Here is a 25,039-nt window from a genome sequence, read left to right as displayed (position 1 = left end):
AGGGAGAAAAGGGAACATCTCAACAGAGAGAACCCCCTGATGATCTTCATACACTAGTTATCTTTAAAAAAACATTTACCATGACATACTTTCCACAGTGTTTCATGACCTTCAGAATCCAGTGGGGCAACAGCACCACTCAATGGACTAAAGAGCACATAACAAGGACAATATTTTGTGCGATGTACATGTATTTGCTGTTAAAATCATAGACTGCAGAACATTTACACAGAAGACAATGTTTCTGTTTAATTCTTAGATTTTTTTTATTCTCTTTGTTCAGAAAATAATTGTTGTGTTTTCTGTCACAAACAACCAAGCATAAATCACCCTGGTCTCAGCTACTCAGCTATGATTGGAGCCTCTTCCCACACAGCCGAGGGCTCACGTCGAAGTCAATCACTCATTTAGTCTCTCTCATACACACATATTTACAAACACTCACACATGCCAAACTGTTCCCCAGCCAACAGCATCCACGCAGGATTTTGGTGGCACTGTAGAGATATTGTATCATAGCAACACCATAGCAACGCCGTCGCCTACAGCTAAAAACAAAGAAGCAAGCTTCAGTCTGATATTGCTTAGTAGGATGGTGTATGGAAAATTCACATTTCAGCATATCAATATGATAGGAAGACCCTGAAAAGCTATGGTGTTTTATCTGCTGGCACAGAAAGCGTCAAATGTATTTACAATACAGGCTGTATCGTATATATATATCTAAAATGCAGATACACGGGCACATCTATGCAAACACACACTCACACACACAATTTCAAACATGCTTCCCAGAAGCAGTGAAATGGTCAAATGTCTTAGACATTGTATAACATGACAGCAAATAAAAAGTAATACAATATACATTGATATAATGTCAATATTTAAATTTAAAATAACATGTAGATAATATTAACACTGAAAATAGTGACAGGACTAAAATAACAGTGATGTCTTACACAATGTATCCATAACTGCACAATGATGGACCTGATGGATGTTTGCCCTTTCTGTGATCCAGATCCCTCATGTGTCTGTGTTTCCTGAACAACTGCACTTTTCACAATAAAATGCTGACATGCAACCATACTGTACTAGTCCTGGTCATTCCTAGTGACAGGGATTTTCTTCAGAGCACTAGGATTCATCAGTTGATCATAATCAAGCCTAAGTCTCAAATGTGCATTAGTAAGTCATACAGTTTTTGTTAAATGTTATTTTGGATAAAAGCAGATAAGGGGTGAATGGGGATTTCCTTTTTTGTGTCTATTCAATAAAACACAAGAATTTAAAATGTTACGAAACAATCAAATTCAATCCAATTAGTAATGCACTGTATATTCCACTGGCAGGCTATGTTGGGGGGGGGGTGGCGCAGTGGATTAGTGCGTTGGTATTTGGATCAGGGGAGCACATGTTCAAACCCCACTACAGTCAGCATGTTGTTGTGTCCCTGGGCAAGATACTTCACCCCAAATTGCTCCTGTGGGGATTGCCCACAGTATTGAGTATGTAAGTCGCTTTGGATAAAGGGTCTAACAAGTAACATGTAATGTAATGTTGCATTTTAAAGAGATGGAGTTAAGATGGAGTTCTCAAAGAAATCAATACAAATATAGGTATTCTACTTCAAGTAGGATTAAAGGTTATGCACAATAAGATCAGTTATTGCGGTATGAAATTAATGTTTTCTAGGCCATCTTTTTTGGCAAGACATTGGATAAGTAAATGAGGATTTGGAAGAACAACCCAGAGCAATAAATATAAGAAATACTAACTATGTGCACATTCTCATTTCCCTGATAATGCAAATGTTTATGATCCAATTATATGAAACTTCAATGGCTATTCAAAGAGAATCGAATGAGCTGTTTCATATCTTGAATTAGACACCAGAGTTTTCTTCTTTGGGCAAAAAAAGAATTGCACCAAAAGTCATTATTTATTATATAAATAAGTAGTGATATGTTGTTCTGTATAATTACTGGAATACATGACAGAAACACTCCCTTTTCTGTGTGAGAATGACTGTATCTAAATACATTATGGTACAGTTAAGTTCAGTGTGGCTCAGCAGCGTGAAAAGACACTCCAGTCCTCTGCCGTGATGATTCCCATCCTCACTGGTCCTCAGGCCCAGCTGCTCTGGCAGTGTGACCCAAGATAGAGCTTGATTTCTGGGGTTCAGGTCTTCAGCTCTGGGCTCATTGGGTCAGGCGGGTGAAAAGAGGAGCGGATCCTCTGGGCCTCATTTACACACATGTCACCAAATGCTTTGTTGTACCATTCTGGAGATCTTCCCCTGTGACAAGAATAGAAAATAAAGCATGTTAATCAATGCAATGTTTGTTAAAAGCCTGACTATGAGCACTTGAAGGCACTTGAAGTCCGCCCACACCTGAGATCCACTCTGGAGATATGTGTGAGCCTGGTCCTCCCAGTTCCACAGGGCTCAAGGAGGTATTGTGACTCCAGCACCACCCCTCTCACTGCTCCCATGCGTGGGCTGTCATCATGTTCGACAGACACACACACCAGCGCACAGGAGCCTTTACACAGGTCTGTACGCCATGATCTGAGGGGGCGGAGAGACAGAAAAGTGATTGCAGACACACATTTCATGTGGGATTGTGAGACATGTTGGGTAATGTATTCTTATCAGGAAGCAGCTTAACATCATGTTCATTGTTAACTAATCTGCAGATTATTTTCTTGATTTACCAATAAATTGTTGTTCTATAAAACATGAGAAACAGAAGAATTTTCATAATTTTGTCTGATCAAAACCAAAATACTGAACTTACAACATTTCCAAATTTGTAAAACTGGACTATTCATTTCTGGTGTTTTTGGTTGAAACAAGACTTATAGCTTTATAAGTAATTTATTTACTTTCGATGATCAAACCAACCAATGGTACAAGCTTTTTTACACGGTATGGTATGATACATATAAGGATTTATGTATTTAAGGGAATTTTTGAGCAGGTCGTTTTGAACAATAAAACAATTTTGTTGGTCTATAATTCCAAATCACAAAAAGCATGCACATTTTAAATTCAGTAATTCTCACCTTAGTACCACATAGTCACAGCTGGGTACAGGGGCCATGTTGTGGCAGGAGTACTGGTACACGTCTGTCTGTTTATCCAGTGTCTCCAGAACCTTCTCCTGCTGCAGCTCAGCCTGCCACAGGGGGCGCTCTCTTAGCAGCCGCTGCAGCACCTCGGTGGGAGCTGCAGACACCTCAACACACACTCGCCACCGCCTCAGAGGATTACCATCTCCCACCTTACACACAAACACAATATGAATGTTACATTTAATGTGACAGATTACAAAAATAGCTCAAACGTAATTGATCGTATATATCTTTTAACATGTACAGTATGTAAGCACAGAGCTGTGTTTTAAAAAAGTGGAATTTCCCTATAATTTTGGCTCAATATACTTCTTGAGTAAAACAGTCAAACAACAGGCTTCCACTTAAGTTATGCTTGAAGTGGAAAACTTTCTGAACTGAATGACCGTGTTACACAAGGTATTCAAAAGAGAAAATATAATAATAGAAAAATCGACTAAAATATTACTTTTTCTTTGTATATTTATTTTTCTTCCTTTTTTCTCTCCTTCCCCTCCAAAATCCCATTCTATTTTGAAAATGCAATGATCACATACCTTTTTAACTGCCAGTTCTGTATTGTCACTATTGGAGCGAGACACCCAGCCTTTGCTCTTATCTTTGGCCTCTTCCAGCAGGTTCTGGACCAGCTTTTCTATATGTGCATGATAGGATCCCTCCTCTTCCTCCTCTTCCTCGTCCTCATCCACTTCCTCCATGTGAGCCTTGCACAGTTCCTCCAGCGGGGGCACCATCAGCTCAGCCTCCATGTAGGAGTTGCGAGACTGGGTCACCATCTCCTCTGGGATCTGGGGAAAAGGCGGAGGACGTGAGTCACATCACATCGCACAACAGCCGCTCAGGCTCAAGCACTCTAAACAGATTTAGACCCTCCATTGGAGCAATAGCATTATGTGCTGAGACGACAAAGATTTACAGATTTTCTACAGTAGTGGAACAATTTAACGTCACTTGTTATTTTTCTTTACAATATCATTTTCCTACCAGAAACTCCAACACTGTTCAATTTTATGTTTTGAAAGAATGACACACTGTATGCAGTTCAAACATTCTTGCTCTTATAACAACTAAAATCACATTAAACTCAAGACTCAATTGTTATCAAGTGTATTTTTCTCAGCCCTTGAAAAGGTTTTCTCTCACGGAGCAGTATGGCATACAGTTTCAGAAATAAGATCATTAAACCCAATTATACTGAGGGCCTTTGATGATAATAACTAGGCAGTGGTAATATCACTCTTCTTTACATATTTATGTGTCACATATTAAGACGCCGCCATGCATTATACCGTATTCAACACACTGAATTGCTCAACTTCTGTCAGTCACTTATCATTTTTTCGCTCTTATGAAAACAATCGTAAATGTAGCAATTAATCTGCCATATTTGGATTATATATTAGCTATCAACCCCTGCTGTAAATCATAAATCCTGACCTGAAAGAGACGATGGCACTCATTGATCATGTGTGACAGGCCCTGGGTGGCTGCCAGATTCTCATTCAGGTCTTTCTGATCGGGGCGGCCCGTGGTGTACTTCCTCTGGATTGACCTTGAGGTATAGAAATAACACAGAATGTAAATCATCATGCTTCATTACTCCAGTTCTTGAAGGTTGTCAACCAAGTTTCTCAAAATAATAACACAGTGGAAGTTCTTCGGTGTCTTCTTGGTGAACGCACCTTGGTGACAGCATCTCATTCTTCAGTATGCTCAGGTGGAACAGCGAAGGTCCCAGACAAACAGCCAAGTTCATCGGCGTCATCTGGTTCTCCTCCACCAAGGAAATGACATCACGCAGGAAGTAGAGCAACGTCTGCAGAACCTCCCTGCTTTCATCCGGCATTAGCAAAATGGCCGCCCTGACCGCCTGTAACCTCTGCTCCTTTGGGACATCTAAAGAAAACACAAAATAGGAAGTGAGGAGGAATTACGGACTGAAGAATAAGTCACAAATGCCAACTTCTAATCTTTGATGTACTGTTTTTGTGCTCATACTGTATGCACATTTCCTAACAATACATCTGAAAACAGTCAGTAGTGCTTTCAGATTTGCCTAATGTTGTCCAGAATTTTATAGATTTCACTCTAATAAAAATTCAATCACATTTTGGATAATTTCAAACAGATGACATACAGTTTGCTAAAAAGATTTTCACCAAGGCAAGATGAATAAAAAACAACCTTTCCCAGTTACATCTTATGATAACGTCTTGTGATTCTGACGACAGCTGCAACAACCCGTTACTCTTATCAAAGCTCAGAACAGTCCACTTACACTGGTAAATATGCAGGAAGGTTTCCCCCAGCTTGCTTGTTAGCAGAGGCTCTGGCAAGTCTCTGAAGAACTGTTTGACCATGTCGGCCACGTCGTAAGCTGACTGGTCCTCGTAGTTCACAGAGTCGGGGGACAGCTCGCACTGCTGCCTCAGAGCCTGAATACGAGACTTCACTCCAGATTTACGGAACAATCCCACCTGAGACGGAAAGAAAGTAATTATTCAGAGCCAACAAGGAAGATGGAAAATACAAGAGACCATTTTTTGCATAATATCATATTTGAAATGTAAATTACCGCCAACCAGGTACTACTTTGTTGATGGGTAACAAGCTGAAGATATTTGAAACTACTAGTTTAGTGCATTTTATTGTATAAGCTCATTTCATGTTTTAATTAATGTGAAGACAAATGTTTATACATGTTTATTTCCCTAAGAAATGTAGTTAAGCAGAACATTGTATGGTAGGATAACATGTAAGTACAGTACTTTAGTGTGTACTTAGTTAGTTCCACCACTGATGAGCACTATGCTGAGAGGAAGTGTACAGACTCTTGTAAATGCTGTTTTTCTCTCTAACCTGGTCCAGACAGTGTGTTCGGAGGTGGCAGAGGGCCTGCTGTAAACACAGGGGGAGCGGAAACCCACAGCGCTGGACATGGATGATGAGGGGAACGCCAAACACACTCTTCTCTTTGTAGTCTGGCACCTTCATGCGCTTCATAAACTTGGGTACAGACCTGGGAGCGATAGACAGAAAACAATTATTGAAGTGTGACGGAGAAAGAGCAGCCTATGCTTTCATTATCTTTCTCTTCATGTATATGCTTGTCAACAGAATTTCCCTCTCGGGGATAATAAAAACAAACCGGAGTGTTCATTAACAACACAAGGATGTGCCTGTGTTTGTAGGTCATTGCCACTTTTGGCTTATAGTGTGTGGCTGAGAAACTAAAGGAAGCTTTTGACCAACAGTGGCACCTTTAATCAAGTAGGAACCCATTGTAACAGCCATAATCAGTGGATTAAGTAAGTGTTTTGGCTTTTGTGGAGGTGTTGGTGCAAAGTGTGCTTTTTCAGCTAATAAATAGAAGCAGTTAAAATAACAGAGGCAATTGTAAAATATAGGGAATATCTTCCTTAGTTGGAATGAAACAAACGGTCTGCCCAGAACTGACTGGAATACTTTACCTGCTGCTATTAGATCTCTTGCATCATTGGGTATATTTAAACATGCATTGTTATCTCATTTTCAACTGGTCTTTACTTGTTATAACTGATATTGATGAAACTGATTTGCTTGACTGTCTCAAATTGTAACGATTGTGTGCATTGCTTGAATTTCACTTAACAGACTGTATGTGGTTTGTCTTGTGTGTCATGTTTTGCATTTTGTTTATGTATGTCTGTAAGTTGTTGCTATTGTCGGGACCCCCTTGAAAACGAGATGGTGCATCTCAAGGGGTTTATCCCAATGAATAAAATGTCTATATAAGTGTACACAAATGTTTCAGCAGCTTCGTCATGTCTAATGTATTTTAAATGTTCTGAATGTTGAATGAATGCATAAACTATGAGCTCACAGACTAGCCACATTGTGGAGAAACATATGGATGATGAGTGTGGTAGAGTGTGTACCCACCATGTCCAGCCATGTTTATTTGACATTGAGTATTTCTCCATGATGGCGGTGAGGCGGAGCAAAGAGAACTTCTGCAGCAGGCTGAGCTGGCCTGCTGATTGGCTGCTGATCTGCAGAGAAGACGCTGGCTGGTTGAGATGATCAGAGGTTCTGAAACTCGGCCATCGTAAACTGGGATGGGGAGAAAATATCAGTAAAGAATTAGAGACACAGAATGATTCAGTCAATGTAAAGGCCTTATAATGTTAATTCATGGGATATACATAACTTGGTTCGTATTATAATTGTTTTGGCCATTTTTGTATAAGTTGTCATTATTCCTGAATAGCTACTAACCGTGGTCTTGTCAGGGAGGCCCCGACTCCAGAGTCCCGCCTCTCACGGCTAGTTCCTGTTGAATCAGTGTCGTTCAAGGACACGCCATCTCTCTCTCCCTCACTTGGTGTGGTCCTGCCTTCCCCTTCCTCCTCCCCCTCCCCTGTCTCATCCTCAGGCAGCACACTGCGGCTCCAGTGGTCCACTATTTGCTGCAAACCGCTGACATGCTGGATGATGTCATCGAGGTGAGGGAACAGATTGTCCTCTTTCTCAAAGTCCAGCAGATCTCCTGTGCTGGCGTAAAGGTGTGATCCCGGGACGTTGTCATAAACACTCACCCTGCTGCCCCGCGGAGCTCCAGGGCAGGGGGGCTTGGACAGGGGTTTACCAGACCAGGGCCCCCCCAGGCCATTGCTGGATGGAGACGTTTGGGCATGTGTCTGGGGGCCATTCTTCCCATCATCGGGGGACGGCACCAGGCTCTCTATGGATAGAGCTTTTGGAAAGGTGCCTGGTTTGTGGTCTTTGGGGATGTGAACGAGGAGGTTTTCATAAGAGCGGAACTGGTTTCTGCCAAACTGGCTCTGCCCTTCAGTCCTCTTACCTTGAGAAGGCAGCTCCATATCCTCCAGATACATGCTGCTTCTCTTGCTCCCAGTGAGGTGTTTTCTACACACAGACTCCTTTCCAACAGGCACCTCAGTGCTGGGGCTCACACTCACTGTGGATTGGTCTTTACAATCACTGGTAGGAGAGACAGGGGAAGTTTCACCATCAGTTTGTTGAAGGCTGTGTTCCAGTTGGCTGATGGGAGTACACTGGAGCATATGCAGAGCGTGAGGCTCCTCGCCATGTAACACCGGCCCACTGATCACCAGTGGTGGCCTGCGATTTGAGCTTTTCCGCTTCGTCGACGGCCCCCAAGTGCGCATTAATTCCATTCGACGCAAAAACTCCTTGGCTTTGCTCCGCCCTCCTTGCCCATGCCGGCTGCTCTTGAGTGGCAGGGAGTTGTAGTGCGAAAGATCCCTTGGTGGTTGGTAGGAAGCGGAGAGAGATGCCATAGATAAAGAGTCAGGCAAGGCGGAGGCGGAGTCCTCGCTGTGCAGAGAGGAGATCTCTGTGATCTCCTGCTCGCTGAGGTCTGTCAGCAGACTCTCACTGCTCACTGTGCTGTGCAGCAGACCCTCCCCTTGTCCTGTCGGGCTGCTCTCATCAGTGCTGTCCAACAGGAAGTCATGCAGGCGAGACCAACGTCGGCTGCTCCACTCAAACGTCCACCTTTTACTGATAGCCAACGGGTCATCTTCATCAGAGTCATCACCCTATGGAACGATAAAGGTATAAAGGGTCAAGAAATTGCAACATAAAGCACAGATTAAGAGTAACTATGGGTTTACAATTCACTGTTGTTCTCTTTGTCTTGACCATTAAAGAAATCCTGTTTGACCATTTAGGAATAACTACAAATAAATCAAACGTGTCATATGTAGTGAACATTTGGAGATCTAAATATCTTTTGTCATCAGCACTACTTGTAGACAGAAATATCTAGAGAAGAGCATTATTCGACACTGTCACAAAGTATCCCATACATATATGTCCATTGTTTGGACAACCTTGGACTAACCTACACTTTTCAGTGATCCAGTTTGAATGACAGAAGTCTCGCTAACCAACTGAACCAAATGTAAACACGCTGGAGTTAGTTCTATAATGATTCTAGAAACATGGTCCTATTTATGGTTGCTGATAAACTACAGTCAAACAAGTTTTTAAGAAGATTAAGGCTCACAGTTGAAATAAAATGTCTTACTTTCTTCTTGGGGTGGCTGACATCCAGTTTCATGGAGGCACACTTGTTCAGAGTGTTGAGCCGTCTGCAAGATAAACAAACAGTCAGTTAAACGTGCTTTTAAATATATATATGTTTGGTCTGATGCTGTGTTTTTGTTTCTTTATGAGCTGTCTTCTATTTTCCCTCTCTTATTGCTCACATATCATTACCACTGTCTCCTTTTAAATCTTTTAACTTCTGTCCTTTTCATTACGCTCTCTCTATCCATTTCTCCCACACTGCCTTTTCTCCTTCCTTTCCTTCTCTAGGATCACTCCGCTGGGACTGATCCTCACCCTCAACAACGTATCTCCCATGAAACACAGCTGGCTCCTCCCCCTCCACTTCCCTCCTAACTCCCTTCATCTGTCACCCATCACCACTCTCTTCCAATCCCTGCTCTGGAGTTCTGCTGCATGATGGTACAAACAACTGTTTCTTGTTGAATATATCCAGACAGACTTAGAATGATATGCTCTCAGTACACATCATCATCTTGTAAGCATATAGCAGCATGTAATCCTTAATGTGTTTAAGAGTCATGCACGATCAAGAGAGAGCTCATTAAGAGTGTGTTTTACAGCTTCTGAGGCAGTTCTCAGGGGCTTTGCTGCATATTGTCTCACAATATGACGTTAAGGAATCACTAACACCATAATTACCACACCCTCTTCTACCATAGAACATTAGAGAGGCGGGGGTAATGGGGAAGAGGGAGAAAAATAAGGGGTATGCTGCTACGAGCAGGGAACACTCGATGTGGAGGGGGAATGGGAGATGTAAAACAAAAAGAACATAGGTGTGTAAAGAGACTTAAAAACACACTCAAAGCCATCTGGTAGAATATACTGGCATCCCCTCACTCCTTCTATATTACCCTCAGCCCCCTCCTGTTTAGGCCCCCTGAGGGTCTCTGCTCTTTGAATGGGAGATCAGAGCGTGGCAGAGGGGAGGGGAGGTGACCAGATCAAAGCCCAGGGTGTCTGAGCACGAGACAGGGATGAGGGGTTCATTACGGGTCGGGGTCAGACGTCTAATGATCGGCGGGAAGCACCAGGCCGCAGGGACAAGTGCAGAACCAGGGGGACGAGACAGAAGGAATCTGTGATTTTGAGGGTGGGTTGCATGCGCATTGGGGGGTTAAATACAGTTTGAGCATGTGTGTTTGTGCTTACCGACAGAGTGGCTCCACCAGGTCACGGTCCAAGAAGTCATGGTCCCTTTTCACAGAGGAAATGTCAATTGGAAACTGGGAATCTGTGAGAAAGGCAGAAAAAAACAAGAGGTTGAGTTTTGTCAGTTAATGATTGATAGGAGGCAGAACAATGGCACAACCGCTGCTGCCACTTTTAACATCTGTAATCTGCATAGGAAGTTTACAGGACATGCAAACACATTTTTAAACACCAAAATAACTTCAATTCCACACAATGCCAATGACAAAATGACTCTTTTATATATGTTGGTGAATCCCTGTGTGTGGTGGCAGATTGCAGGCATCATGTGCGACCGGGAGTCACAGAGTCCCAGAGGCCGGCATCCATAACCCCATATTACTGGTACTCACAGCCGTTCTCAGGGAGGCAAAGCATGTGTGTGTGTGTGTGTGTGTGTGTGTGTGTGTGTGCGTGCGTGCGTGCGTGCGTGCGTGCGTGTGTGCGTGCGTGCGTGCGTGCGTGCGTGCGTGCGTGTGTGCGTGCGTGCGTGCGACTGCTGGATTTTTAAGAGCTTCTTCTTAGATTACTGGGACCATTTCCTGTTTGTGTGTGCCTCCTCAAAAATGTATGAGACCTGATGATCATCACATGAATGACTGTAGGCTTTCTAGAGAGTTGGAGAGAGGGCAACATGGAAGAAAGGAAGGAAGGAAGGAGAAAGAAAAACTGAATGAGAAGATGAAAGAAAGGAAGAAGGAGATAGTAAGAAAATGCTGGCTGGAGAAAGGTGGAAGAAAGAAGAGAAGCTGTGAGAGTCCCAGCAGTGATAACAAGGCCTTTCCCATGACCCCTCCCTCTGGACAGGAACTGAAGCCTGGAAATAGAATGCAGCGGCCCAGAAGACGAGCATATGAGGATGGAGGGATGGCAGGAAGAGAAAGAGACACTCTCAACCCGTCAGATGTTATAAACTACAGGCCTGTCTCTCTCCTCCCGTTCCTGTCTAAATCACTTGAACGCGCTGTCTTTAAACAACTCTCCTGTTATCTCCATCAGAACAACCTTCTGGATCCGCACCAGTCTGGTTTCAAGGCAGGTCACTCCACAGAAACTGCTCTCATTGCTGTCACGGAGGAACTGCACACTGCCAAAACTGCATCCCTCTCCTCTGTCATCATCCTGTTGGACCTGTCTGCTGCATTCGACACGGTGAATCATCAGATCCTCCTTCGCACTCTCCAAAAACTTGGAGTTTCAGGCTCTGCACTTTCCCTCCTCACCTCATACCTCAAAGACCGTACCTACAGGGTGACTTGGAGAGGGTCTGAGTCCGACCCTTGTCAATTAACTACAGGGGTCCCTCAGGGCTCTGTTCTTGGTCCCCTCCTCTTCTCCCTGTACACAAACTCGCTCGGATCAGTCATTAGCCCGCATGGTTTTTCTTACCACTGCTACGCTGACGACACCCAATTAATTCTGTCCTTTCCCCGCTCAGAGACCCAGGTCGTCGCACGCATCTCTGCTTGTCTAGCTGACATCTCTCAGTGGATGTCTGCTCATAACCTCAAGCTCAACCTTGACAAGACTGAGCTGCTCTTCCTTCCGGGAAAAGATTGTCCCACTCTTGACCTAACAATCAACATCGGCACCTCAGTTGTTTCCCCGACTCAGACTGCAAGGAATCTGGGTGTGACCCTAGATAACAACCTGTCCTTCACTGCAAACATCGCTGCTACAACCCGTTGCTGCAGATACACGCTTTACAACATCAGGAAGATACGTCCCCAGCTGACACAGAAAGCGACGCAGGTTCTGGTCCAGGCTCTCGTCATCTCACGCCTAGACTACTGCAACTCCCTCCTGGCTGGTCTACCTGCATGTGCCATCCGACCTCTGCAGCTCACCCAGAATGCAGCGGCTCGTCTGGTCTTCAACCTTCCTAAATTTTCCCACACCACTCCGCTCCTCCGCTGCCTTCACTGGCTTCCGGTAACTGCTAGAATCCACTTCAAGACACTGGTACTTGCGTACCATGCTGCGAATGGATCTGGCCCTTCCTACATCCAGGACATGGTTAAACCGTACACCCCAGCGCGTGCACTACGCTCTGCATCAGCCAAACGACTCGCTGCACCCTCGCTGCGAGGGGGACCCAAGTTCCCATCAGCAAAAACACGTGGGTTTGCTATCCTGGCTCCAAGATGGTGGAATGAGCTCCCCATTGAAATCAGGACAGCTGATAGCTTGCACATCTTCCGGCGCAAACTGAAAACTCATCTCTTTCGACTCCACTTCGAGCGATAGATTTATTAACAAAGCACTTATATACTAATAAAGGACTGGCTTATCTAAAGCCAGTTGAGTAGCACTTGAAATGTTTGGCTCTATGAAACCTGATGTACTTATATGATTCTGTTTTCTTCAAGGTTGTGTCTTCCTGGTCGAATGTACTTATTGTAAGTCGCTTTGGATAAAAGCGTCAGCTAAATGCAATGTAATGTAATGTAATATAGGTGTGGGGGAAACTTCTGTGTAGCAATGCAGGAGGAGTCACCGACTCAAAGGAGACACGGGGAGAGCTGGAGCTTTGATGTCAAACACTGATGGGTTTATTTAGGAGCTTCGGCCGGAGAATTCACAAAACAAGTCCAAGAGCCAGAGGTTTTGACTTCACGGTAGAGTTACGTTAATTCTGAAGAACCCCAGGCCCAGACCCATGTATTTAGCTAGTTCAGAGAGAGAGTGTGTGTGTGTGTGTGTGTGTGTGTGTGTGTGTGTGTGTGTGTGTGTGTGTGTGTGTGTGTGTGTGTGTGTGTGTGTGTGTGTGTGTGTGTGTGTGTGTGTGTGTGTGTGTGTGTGTGTGTGTGTGTGTGTGTGTGTGTGTGTGTGTGTGTGTGTGTGTGTGTGTGTGTGTGTGTTACCTTCATAGAGCTGGGCATACTGTGGAAACCCTGCTGCTCTTAACCAATCACAAGCCTCCTTAGCCTCAATCTCTGTAAAACAAACAGCAAAACAGAAGAGGCATTTTGAGTGCACACGTACAAATATTCATTTTATTGATTGTGGAGCATATATGGTTCAACCCTGTTATACAAGAACTGAAAACACATATTATCACAACATCTCTGTAACGGAAAAGCCAAACGTTATTGAATTTCCCTCTAAATTCCAGTGGACTGATGTGTTTTATACGCACAACTTTATGTGCTGTTAATTATCTGCTATCCAAACATAAGCACAGATCAATCCAGAGGCAAAGAAAGGAACAAAAAGCATAATGTAATCATCTGGTATCCCTATCTCAGCATTTTTAACATACATTGGAGGAACATCCAGATTTACATTTTCCTCAGGGAATTCACTGGAATGATGATACTGGGCAGGCTGGAAGTGAGCCAGTGAGGGACAAAGGAAACACAGTTTAACGTTAAACATCCCGTACTTTCAAATGATATTCACTCAGATAAACCAGCAGTAAGATGTCAGCCGTGTATGCATTCATTTAACAGGCTTACACATGGCACCACACCCCATTAGGTGCTGCTGCCAGCTCTACGAGACGTTTTACAGGCATTTACTCTTTTTACTACTTTTTTCCGCCAGTATATGTACCGTTCAAACACTGCTAAACTTGCAGCACTGTGCTATTTGTGCATGTGTGCGCGTGGGTATGTGTGCATAGGTTGCTTTATGAGCAGACACTGATTAAACCGCACTGCAGAACTTTGTGCTGACAGAGACATTGGTGCCAGTGAAACTATGTGTGTTTAGAACACAAGTTGAAAGTAAAGCAGTGTAAAAATATTACAAACACAATTACATACATACAACAGCAACAGGATGCTACATACATACACAAACGCACAAAACTGTACTAAAGAGGAAGTGGAAACATAGGATGGACTACAAGACTGCATACAAAACAAGACCAATAACCAAATTATAAAAAAATATGAAAACGCCTGCATACATTTAAAGAAAATGATTTTAAAATGGCCCTCCAATTGAGCAAAAACATTATTTTGCAGTCGCTGCTCTTATTTATATCTATTCTCAAAACCCACTCTTTCACTCTCACTTGACTTCTTTAGAGGAGCTGGCAGGAAACAGGATTGGCACCGCAGAAACACAGGGGACAAAGTTCAGCAGGGCAATAAAAAGCCTCCGTCTCTACCATCAGAGATGAGAACGGTCAGAGGAAATTATCCTTTCACCGCAATCCAGCAATTACATCCCTCTCCTGCATTCTCAGCATAACTCCTCTCTCTAAATCACATGTGAAGCAACACCAGGACAGATCCTGAAAAATTGTTCTTGTAACACTCTGAAAATAGACCGGAGAGACACTACAGAGGAGAAAGAGAGAGAACTGAAAACTTACTTGAAGCCCTCATGGTGCGGGTGTTGACATGCTTCTATTTCTTTCTCCTTGGCTCAGTTTCCTCTCCATCCCATGGCACATCCACTCGCTGCTATCCAGCTTTCCATCAAGAGGCAATGACTCGCTGCCTCCCCAACCCTTGTGTTTACAACTCTGCCTCTTTCTTCCAGCCTGCCCCATGCATGCTTTCTCTTCCCTCTAATTTTCTCCTCAACCTCCTCTCGCACTTTCTGTTTTGTTAGGATCTACACACAATATTTCTCTATTTTTACAACTCTCTCTTCCCGATGTTGCGTTCAACTCCTTTCTTTCCGCTCACTTCTGTTTTAGTTACTTGCCTTTTCCCTCTTGTTTAATCTTTTATATATTCCTTTTTAAAGTTCAATCATGTTCCTTTCTTCTTATGTTTAAATTACTTTTCTCTCAGTACTCTTTCCGCATCTTTCCTGCCCTTAACCTCGTCCCATCCTGTCAGGATCTCTTTCTAAACAAAAATACTTTCCTCATCCATCTGTCTGCTTCTTTCACTGAAACCTGCTCATCATCTCTTCTCCAACCGACTCCACATGGTCTTTGTCGTCAGCAGAGCCGCCGTTGCCCCTTCACGTCCATGGAGGAACTGGCTAATGTATCTGGCATTTGCATCCGCCAGCCCCCTGAGCTCCCAGACTGACGACTAGTGGACGCTAATTTCACATGTCAGCTGAAACCTGCCGGCAGGCCTGCAAGGAGACTCTGACCTCGGCCTCTTTCTTTAGTTTTACTGTACAAAACTGCAGAGAAGAGCAATGTGTGGGAGAACGCAGCGTGTACGCACACACACCACCGCAGACACTAAGCAGAGTCCAGATGTGGCCCCCAGTGAGTCAGAGAATGCAAAAAGGATGAGACAGGCAGACAGCTGGGGGGAGGGGGGGGGGCTTGAGATGGACAGAGGAAGGGAGGAAGACATACCACAGCAGCCGCTTATTGACTGTATATGAGATTCTGAAGTTGATCAACTTTTTTTAGAGAAACCACAAAGCCCGCAACATCACAAGGGATTGTCAAAGCGATCATTCCTGGGTATTCCTCTGTGCCTCAGACCTCTATTGTTGTCCATTACAAACACATCAATGAGCCACAGTGTTGCACAAGTTGACATGTTTATATGTACATTTGCGCTGCAGTTTATTTTGAGTCAAACCCACATACACTGTGGTCTCATAAATGCTCGCTAGTGCACTAACTCTTGAAAATACTGCCCAGCTGTTTTATGAAATAACTGATTCCTTTAAAAAAAGCATTTGTGACACATTCTTTTCACATGTAAATGTTTTCGAGAATTTCTTATAAGTGTGTTTGCAGAATCATTTAGACAAACGTTTGAGTTCTTCTTTAAGAACAAACATTCTGTAAAGCAGCACACGTGTTAGCTCTGGCTGTTTGCTTCGTACTGTGCTGCAGCATCCGGCCTATACAATACAAATACTCAACTTCCTATTGATGAAAAAAAGTGGGGTAATGGCATATCATGTTACTAATTATTGACCTACATAACACAGCTTGTTTTTAGCATTCAAAAGAAACCCATAGATATGAAGACATTGTATGCCCTGTTTTATATACTTAAACCGCGTGCTTCAGCAGAGTGTTTATGCGTGTGTAATTTGCAATGCCTCTTTGTGTTTATGCATAAAGGTGCCAAGTGGCAAAGCTCTTGTCAGCATACGAACAAAGCACCCCTATTCATCTGTGCAGAATTTAATCAAGAGATTAATTAGTACACAAACATGTTATTAACGGGCCACAATACACACACGCACACACAAATACACATGGTGAGACGGAGTTAATCCAGGCTGCCTACTGTGCTTTTCCTTCAGTCATGTCATTGCATTCCTGCTGTGGAGAATATATGACAACAGGCAGCAGCATACAGCAGGGAAGGTAGACAGATGGTGTGTGTGTGTGTGTGTGTGTGTGTGTGTGTGTGTGTGTGTGTGTGTGTGTGTGTGTGTGTGTGTGTGTGTGTGTGTGTGTGTGTGTGTGTGTGTGTGTGTGTGTGTGTGTGTGTGTGTGTGTGTGTGTGTGTGTGTGTGTGTGCGCATCCATGAGCTGGACAAAGGGACTGCAAGGTAGTTCCTTACATAACAAGGATGCCAGCTATATTACGTAACAAACATAACACAAGCACCCCAATGTCCTCACAGCCTTTTCTCTTAAAGTGTGCCTTTGCCTTTCTTTCCTCTCTTTCATCTAAAGCCAGTAACCTTGACTTTGTGACAGCCTTTTCTCAGTGTTATGTCTGCCTTGTGCTGGATCTCAAGGACCCTGAAGTGCCTTGCATGACATCATTTCCTGCTCTGAATTTCCCAGGCAACTAGACCGGCATGTGAGCTAAGAACAGCAACAGGAAGTTCCTGCACTGAACATGTCAGAGGGACTGGGATAATTGTTACACAGAAGCACAAAACAACATGTTTGGATCATTTTCAACATTTAAATTATGTTTATTAAAATGCATGTTTATTAAATATTCCAAATCATTTTGAAAGTGAGATAAAAGCACTGATAAGGGACACATACATGATACTGTAACTAATACCACACTCCTTCCCGCTGCCTCCTTCATCAGAAGCCAACCTCCTATCCATCCCCACCCGCATCATTCACCGGACCTGGGGGGACAGAGCCTTCTCCGTCGCTGCCCCCTCCCTCTGGAACTCACTCCCACAACCCATCAGAGACTGCACTGACCTCACCACCTTCAAAAAACTCACAAAAACTCACCTCTTCAATCTGGCTTTTAATGTGTGATTGTTTTTGTATTATTTGACTTTAACTTTAACTATATATTTATTTGTTGTTCCTTTCTTTTCTTTTCACTATATCTGTAAAGCATCTTTGAGCACCAGTAAAAGCGCTAACAAAATTAATCTATTATTATTATTAATACTTTGTAGAAGCTATAAAGGCATGCTGAGCAGTCATAGTTTTTCTAAAAGACTATACTGTACCACACACACACACCACACACACACACACACACACACACACACCACACACACACACACACACACACACACACACACACACAACACACACACACACACACACACACACACACACACACACACACACACACACACACACACACACCACACACACACACACACACACACACACACACACACACACACACACACACACACACACACACAGACAGACAGGTTGCCTGGAAAGCAGCCATGTTCCCACATAAGCTAAACCACTTAGTCCATCATGTTTAAGAGTCACAAAGGAAAAAAGTATTGGAGGAGGCGGAGGAGTAGTGATGGGAGAGAGGGAGAGAGGGAGGGAGGGACGTAAAAGAGGAATACGTCTGTCCCGTATGGCTCATCTGCGATGATACCGAGCCCTCAGGAATGTAGTGTAAAACAGCATCAACACGAGCATGAAATTGTTGCAGGTTGAGGCGCAGAGTTTACTGTGCAGCACTCACTGAGGACTGTTAGGTAAGACAGGCCAACACAAATACAAGTCAAAGTGAGCGTGAATTGTGTGGATTAATAGGATGAGAAAACACTGGTGGTGATAAAGTATTTGGTTATGCCAGTTTTCTTCCAGCAGAGGGTGGTAAAGCAATGAGTCAAAGCGATGCCTTTACATTTCTTTCAGGCATTTTTTTAATGGCTTCGGGCTATGGGTACATGATGTATGTATGTGTTGCATCTTATCCATTTTGACATTCATTGATTGAGCAGTTATTGACAGCATTGAAACATTTTAGGCCTCAGCTTGAATTGGTCAGTAAAGCCTTGTGGTTCGGCATAGTAGTGGTGGATGTATAGCTGCAAAGATTGACTGACTAATTTGTTGTTTATTGACAGAAAATAAATGACAAACCATTTTAAATTGCACATTTTAAACAAGAAATTAAGTCCTTAAGTAATTGTTCATGCAAAAATAAGAAATGTTTCTTTTAGTTTTCATTATCTCAAATTTTGAGATTTCTTGCTTTTCTTTGGGGGTTTTTCAAATCACATTAGATTTAATTTATGCGGATTATAATTTATAACTGACTTTTAAAGTGGGATTTCACTTTTTTCCGATATTTTATAGACCAGAAGATTAACCCCAAACACATCCTGTATAGAGAGTTTGAGTTGCTGAGGTATTACCAAAACTGTAAATTGAACAGGTATACATTTTCCTTTGTTCCGCTGTCAATCAAGCTGCTGAACAGTCAGAAACAATTGTGATTATGCTGTTAGGAGTTGATGGGAGGTGCAATGTTTACAGTGTAGTTTGTGAAATCGAGAAGGTTAAATAGGGGAAGTGCATTATGTGTAAATAGGTATGGACACAATATGGGATATGTGCAATTTGACGGACACTATGCATAGATGCAATAGGGAAAGTGCAATATTGATTTGTGTATGAATACAGTAGGGAAGGTGCAATATTTGATTTATATATAAATACAATAGGGAAAAGTGCAATATTTGATTATGTATGTGCAATAGGGATATGTGCAATAGGGAAAGTGCTGTACCTGTATGTTTCTTGTTTGTTTCTTTGCCATGTGATATGTGATCTCTGTTCTGTATCTATGACTGATTGACCTGAATGTTTTATGTGTATTATCTCGATGCCCAAGACAAATTTCTCCTAAGGGAGACAATAAAGCTCTATCTTATCTTAACCGAGAAAATTATCAGCAGATGAATCCATAATGAAAATAGTAATAATCATTTTCTTTTTGGAGCTTTCATTTGCAGATTTGTTAAGGTCACTGAGTTCTTTTTCATTTAAGTCTGACTGAGACTCTACCAGCTGCTGATAAGTGGAATGCAATCGGGAGAGTATGTGTAAGAGAGACAGACAGACAGAGAGAGAGACAGACAGACAGACAGAGAGAGACAGAGAGAGAGACAGACAGACAGACAGACAGACAGACAGACAGACAGACAGACAGACAGACAGACAGACAGACAGACAGACAGACAGACAGACAGACAGACAGACAGACAGACAGACAGACAGACAGACAGACAGACAGACAGACAGAGGGACTGTGATTGACATAAATAGAAGAAAAGTATGTATAAGTGCAAGAGGCAAGGAGTGAAAGTTAGATGAGTGATAACATCATCCAAAACAAGCACAGGCATACACTTGCTTCTCCATCTATTCTACATTCTTCATCTGCCACAGCTGACATATCTCATCTTCACACATATCAGTGCTTCGTACAAGATTTGGCTCGCCAAGACAAATGATCAGTTCGGGATAAAAAAGAAAAACTTAACACAAGACGTGACATGTTCCTGCTCCTTCGTACAACAACAGAGTAGTGTGCCACGTTAAATCAGAACAAGAACAAACACATTCGCTAATCTCTTTACGAGCACCAACAATGCACCTGGAAAAAACTCAAAATACAGAGAGAATGACTTCCTATAGGATCAACTAAACACGCATAAGAATAGCCAAAAGCCTCCTTGTGAACACCGGTATGTTCTCTTCCCTCCCAGGGAAACATGAGTCATGTGACAGGAAGTCGAGGAAATAGCGATGGAATACAAGTTGGGTAGGGAGGACATAGACAAAAACAATAACACTATAGCCCTTTAGGGTTTGTTATGACTTCTTTCAGATTTATGAAAGACATATTTGAAGAAGAGGTGGCGCCATATGTATGTCCAACTGATGAAAACCAGAAAGACGTGGGAGTATTGCAAAACTTTGGAGTGTTTCTCCTGCCAATAAAAACGTGTGATGAAACAGATGATAGATGGGCTGCCTCCGAAAGCCGGGTGCATTCATTTTGGTTCTGTGTAAACCTCTCAAGAATTGGTCAAATGTTGTAAAATACCTCAATATAAAAGACAGAATCTCACGTATAGAGGCTCGATTTAGGTTTTTCATAACTAACACGCTTCTCTTATTAAAGCTTTAATTGTTTGAATCTGCACACCGTTCAGCTTGTCCACAGAAGCAGAAAAACTCAAGGGAAATTCACAATTGGTAAACCTAAATAAAATGATATGTTTTTAACACTATCAAATTACATCAGTTGATTAAATCTCTATAATTTATTGTGGTTTTTTCCATGAGAACACCCAACCGATAAGGGAAACAGACACTATAATATCCCTAACCAACGCATTATCACTTCTCTAGAACTCTCTCTACTTCTACCTTGTGCCAGCCTCCGTAACAGCTGTTGGCGGGCTAAGATGCGTGAGAGGCGCAGGGCAGAGCGCCGCCGGGGGGTTTTTCCAAGCCTCAGGTAGTAGTCATGCCCGTCAGGTGTCATGGCCTCCAGATACGTCTCCTCATTGGAGCTGTCGGCGTCACTCTCGCAGTCAGTACTCTCGCCCTTGACACTTTGATCCATGCTGTCTATAATGTCATTGATTTCTATAGTCCTGCCGTCTGTAGCATCAGCACTGTCCTCAGCACTGTCAGCGCTCTCTGCATTGCGCCTCACGTCCTCATCTTTGGCAGTTTCTATTCCGTTTTCAATATCCGCACAGTCCAAAGTGTCGTTTGCTGTCTCTTCATTCCCTGTGGCGTCGACCACACTGTTCACTGCTAATACATCCATACTGCTGTCCACAGCCTCCATAACATAACAACTCCTCTTCTCTCTCACACACTGATGAGTTGTTGTGAGAGCACTCCTTCTGAATTCCTGCATCGAACAAGCCCTCACTGGAAGCCAAATCAGCTCCCCGCCCACCAGCCACCTCCCTCCAACTTACCACGGCCCAACAAACACACAAACTTCATCACACCACCTGACTCAGATGACAGATATTTTTCTTGCTGACTTTGAGGCTGAGATGGAAAGAAGACTCACAAAGTCTTGCTTCCACAGGGTCTTTTATTTTGGCCACATGAGCAGCAGCCAATGACATGAGAGCTCGGAAAACACTGCCCTGCTTCCTGATGCTGTGACAAACACACAATTTGGTACATGCCTCCGGGAAAATGTGTTTGTTAGAGAGAAGGGTGTATTTAAGATGAGAGATCTGATGAGATTGGGATAGGCCTGGAAAAAAATCATAGAACCAAAGTCCTTATGCTGATGTGACATAGGAAAGGGCAGAACAATGGGGAACATGTGGGTGTGTGAGACTGCGCTGAGGAATGTATGTAGAAGCAAACCTATTGTTAGCGAAGTTGAGTGGGGTTGTCATGCCATTGAGAAAAGTTCTCTCAATCCACATCAACCAAGTTCATACCGCATGACATTTAACATAACCGATCTACCCACATTCCCTGCTTGGGCTTCTTGATAGCAACACATCCAAACCCAAATCTATTGTATCGTTGACGTAAGCAATGCTAATGTCTGAAATGTGAGACTGGATGCTGCCACACAGCGAACATGTTGGAGGCTAAATGTATGGAATGCAGTGAAGGAGGGAAGCTCCTACTTTAACCTAGTTTTGCAGATTAGCTCGGGTCATTTTAATTCATTTCAGGGAGGTAATAGGCAGGGGGTGAGAGTGGGGTGGGGGTGCACGTGAAAAGTAGGTCATATCAAAGTCAACTTCAGGTCAGCAGTTAAAAACACACGCACCTGATCTAACAGCAGAGGGGTATTACAGCATTTTTAGATTGCAGAAGTGAATCATTTGAAGCTGTGAAATATAAAATATGTGATTCAATTGATTAGACTGCCCTCTTGAGGAAATCTAGGACAGATAAACTTAATTTTCTTTAATTACTTCTTCATGTACAGTAAGTCTACATACACTGATGGATGCAGAGCACTGACACGGTAACATGATAGCGAGCTAAATAGATGTGTGTAAATGGTTGGCACAGGGCAGGGCTGTAGTAAGCGGACAGTAATATAATATCCATCTCTCTGTGTCAGTTACAGCCGACCAAGATAGGACGAGAGAAGCTAAACAGCCACAAAAAAATTTTAAATAGTAAAGATTAATCAAATATGTTGGGGACAGAGAACAGAAAGCTGGACAATATATACAAATACAAATTGTGCTACTTCTGACTTTACTTTTTTCCCCTACAATATTGTTAAGACCTGACAAAGTTGACCTTTAATATCAAGACCAATGCCTTGCTATGGTAAAGTGTATAACATATAAATCAGAGCACTGAATACAAATTGCAAGTCCTCTCTGTCATCATCTCCTATTTTCATAGTCTTTTATTATTATTATCATTATTATTTTTTCCTTGATTTTATTTTATTTATTATTTATTTTAGATTTTATTGATCTGTGTGAATCTTTGCTGTACTGTTTTTTTCACGCTTACCCTGTTGCTGCTTTGTACAACTGAATTTCCCCTCTGGGATTAATAAAGGTTCATCTTATCGTATCGTATCTTATCCAATTCACAATAAAACTTGCATAGCTCTTAGGGTGTGTTGAGGTCTGATTAGTTTTAAATCAAAAGAAGGAACTCTTATTGTAATTCTATACTTATGTGATTTGCTTGTGAATTATAGCACCAACAATCTCTGCAATGCAATGCAATATATAGTGTTAACCAATCACAAAGAAATAAGCAGAGGTGCAGGGTTTTGGTAGGCGAGGAACTGGTCAGGAACTGATTCTGAGTTTAAATTAGAAATATGCTGCTGGTTAAAAACCAACCTTTAGGATGTTTTCAGGAAGGTATTTAAAGGAGAACAACCAGTTTGAGCTCTAGGCAGGGTATTTCCAAGGGCTCTGTCTGTTAAAGGCTGGTCACCTTTACTCTTTAACCTATAGACTTAGATAGACTATAGTGCCCATTCCTTAGCATCTAAGGCTAGAGATAAAAATAACTAAAATGTGTCTATGCGCAGAGTAAACAAATGGGTGTACTACTACAACTTCTTATCCTATACAACATAAATGCAGCAGTATATTGCAAATTCTGAAACTGCATACATAATTGCTTGTTAAACCAGGGCAGACATGACAACACTTTGGAATGTTGCTTAAGGCTTGAACCAAAAATGAGATTTCAGTTTGTTGATGCAGTCTTAATAGATAAATAATCTATGAAAGTATATAAAAGGGCTGCTGAAGTACATACATTGCAAATGCATTCAGGGCTATTGATAAGAACATCAACCAGCAGGAATTACTGACAACATAATTCAACTACACAATATTTGACCAAAAGTGATGACTATATGAATGACTAGTTTTAAAGAGAAGATTCAAGGTATTGATTTAGATTTAGGCTAACTAATTTATCTGCAACCATGTTTAATAACAACCCCCCATACACACACACCCCAAAGCAACTAAGACCCACAAATCCCACACGCAATGGGAGACCCAAACGACCCCCACTGCTAACCTAAAAACCTCTGGGATTACATCTAAATCCAGGTGCTATTATGTACTCTCTGCACACACACGCGCACACACACGCACACACGCACACACACACACACACACACACACACACACACACACACACAATTTATTGCGAAACTTGATTTATGTTGTTACATTTTGACTGCATCTGGCGATTTATGTTATTTGAACCTAATCCCTCTGCTTTATATGCATTTGTCCTTTTATTTATTGCCCGAACTCATTGTTCCAAGACAAATACAGTTTAAAATATAAAACATCTGACCAGCTCCCAACATGGACTACCTTATGGAATATGCCATTCCTCAGACAAATTCATAGAGTGGAAAATGCATGTCTGAATAACAGCATAATGCTGAGGCCAGATGTGCACATTTTAAGGATCCCCCATTTTAAAATATGATCCAGACAGATGTGAGCTGTGTGCCTTGAGAGCTGATGGGTTAAGCAGTGGGTGAGGGAGGGGGAGGTGGAGAAGGGCCTGTGGGTTTGAGGGGGTTTTGCTATAGGAAAGGATGATGGGGAGAGATATTAGGGGAAAGAGGATTACTGGGGCAGCAGGTGTTCTCTGATGCTCCATTTGACTGATATTCCTCTCTTATTAATTGAGTACGAAGGCAAAGCCATTTTCATCATACATCATGCAATAATTAAAAGGGTCTTTAACAATGCCTGAGAAGCCTATTGCTGGTCACACATGATTTATCACTGCTCTGCACTTGCAGACTTCCGACAGGTTAGTGACTTTGACCGATATTGTGCCCTGTGGTGGTTTGTGAGGGTTTGAATGTGGGAATGTTCATCTTTTAATTTGCTTAAGAGTCAGACATCTCGGTAATTACATTAAACCCAGGAGACAGAAGCAGACTCTCTCCCTCTCTGACGCACAGTTGTGTGTGTGTGTGAGAGAGAGAGAGAGAGAGAGAGAGAGAGAGAGAGAGAG

At 42.6% G+C, this 25,039-nt stretch overlaps 1 protein-coding gene across 3 annotated transcripts; it reads right to left on the bottom strand.

Annotated features, from left to right (window-relative positions):
* Positions 1 to 247: 247 nt before the first annotated feature.
* Positions 248 to 21,845, bottom strand: stard13a (StAR-related lipid transfer (START) domain containing 13a). 3 transcript variants are annotated; one of them, XM_034199482.1, is made up of 14 exons: positions 20,942 to 21,845; positions 13,296 to 13,367; positions 10,393 to 10,474; positions 9,197 to 9,260; positions 7,399 to 8,705; positions 7,063 to 7,233; positions 6,001 to 6,160; positions 5,420 to 5,618; positions 4,824 to 5,037; positions 4,579 to 4,693; positions 3,678 to 3,929; positions 3,073 to 3,290; positions 2,399 to 2,575; positions 248 to 2,302 (listed from the first exon to the last, which is right to left on the bottom strand). In XM_034199482.1, exons 1-14 carry the CDS (start codon positions 21,441 to 21,443, stop codon positions 2,185 to 2,187), a joined length of 3,651 nt encoding a protein of 1,216 aa, XP_034055373.1. In that variant the 5' UTR covers positions 21,444 to 21,845; the 3' UTR covers positions 248 to 2,184. The 3 variants fall into 3 exon arrangements, with proteins under 3 accessions (XP_034055373.1, XP_034055374.1, XP_034055375.1); XM_034199483.1 differs by lacking the exon at positions 20,942 to 21,845 and adding an exon at positions 14,756 to 15,559; XM_034199484.1 differs by lacking the exon at positions 20,942 to 21,845 and adding an exon at positions 13,694 to 13,715.
* Positions 21,846 to 25,039: the final 3,194 nt, after the last annotated feature.

Source organism: Gymnodraco acuticeps, unplaced genomic scaffold, assembly GCF_902827175.1.
Source record: "Gymnodraco acuticeps unplaced genomic scaffold, fGymAcu1.1, whole genome shotgun sequence".
Lineage (NCBI taxonomy): Eukaryota > Metazoa > Chordata > Actinopteri > Perciformes > Bathydraconidae > Gymnodraco > Gymnodraco acuticeps.
This window is presented reverse-complemented; position numbering and strand designations above follow the sequence as displayed.

Bases quoted from the DNA above. Each gene is read 5' to 3' on its own strand.
- stard13a (XM_034199482.1), bottom strand. From the start codon at position 21,443: ATGCAGGAATTCAGAAGGAGTGCTCTCACAACAACTCATCAGTGTGTG. The intron at 8,706-9,196 runs GTAAGACATTTT...ATCGTTCCATAG, and splicing joins TCAGCCACCCCAAGAAGAAA to GGTGATGACTCTGATGAAGA. The intron at 3,930-4,578 runs GTCAGGATTTAT...CCTTTTCCCCAG, and splicing joins AGTGCCATCGTCTCTTTCAG to ATCCCAGAGGAGATGGTGAC.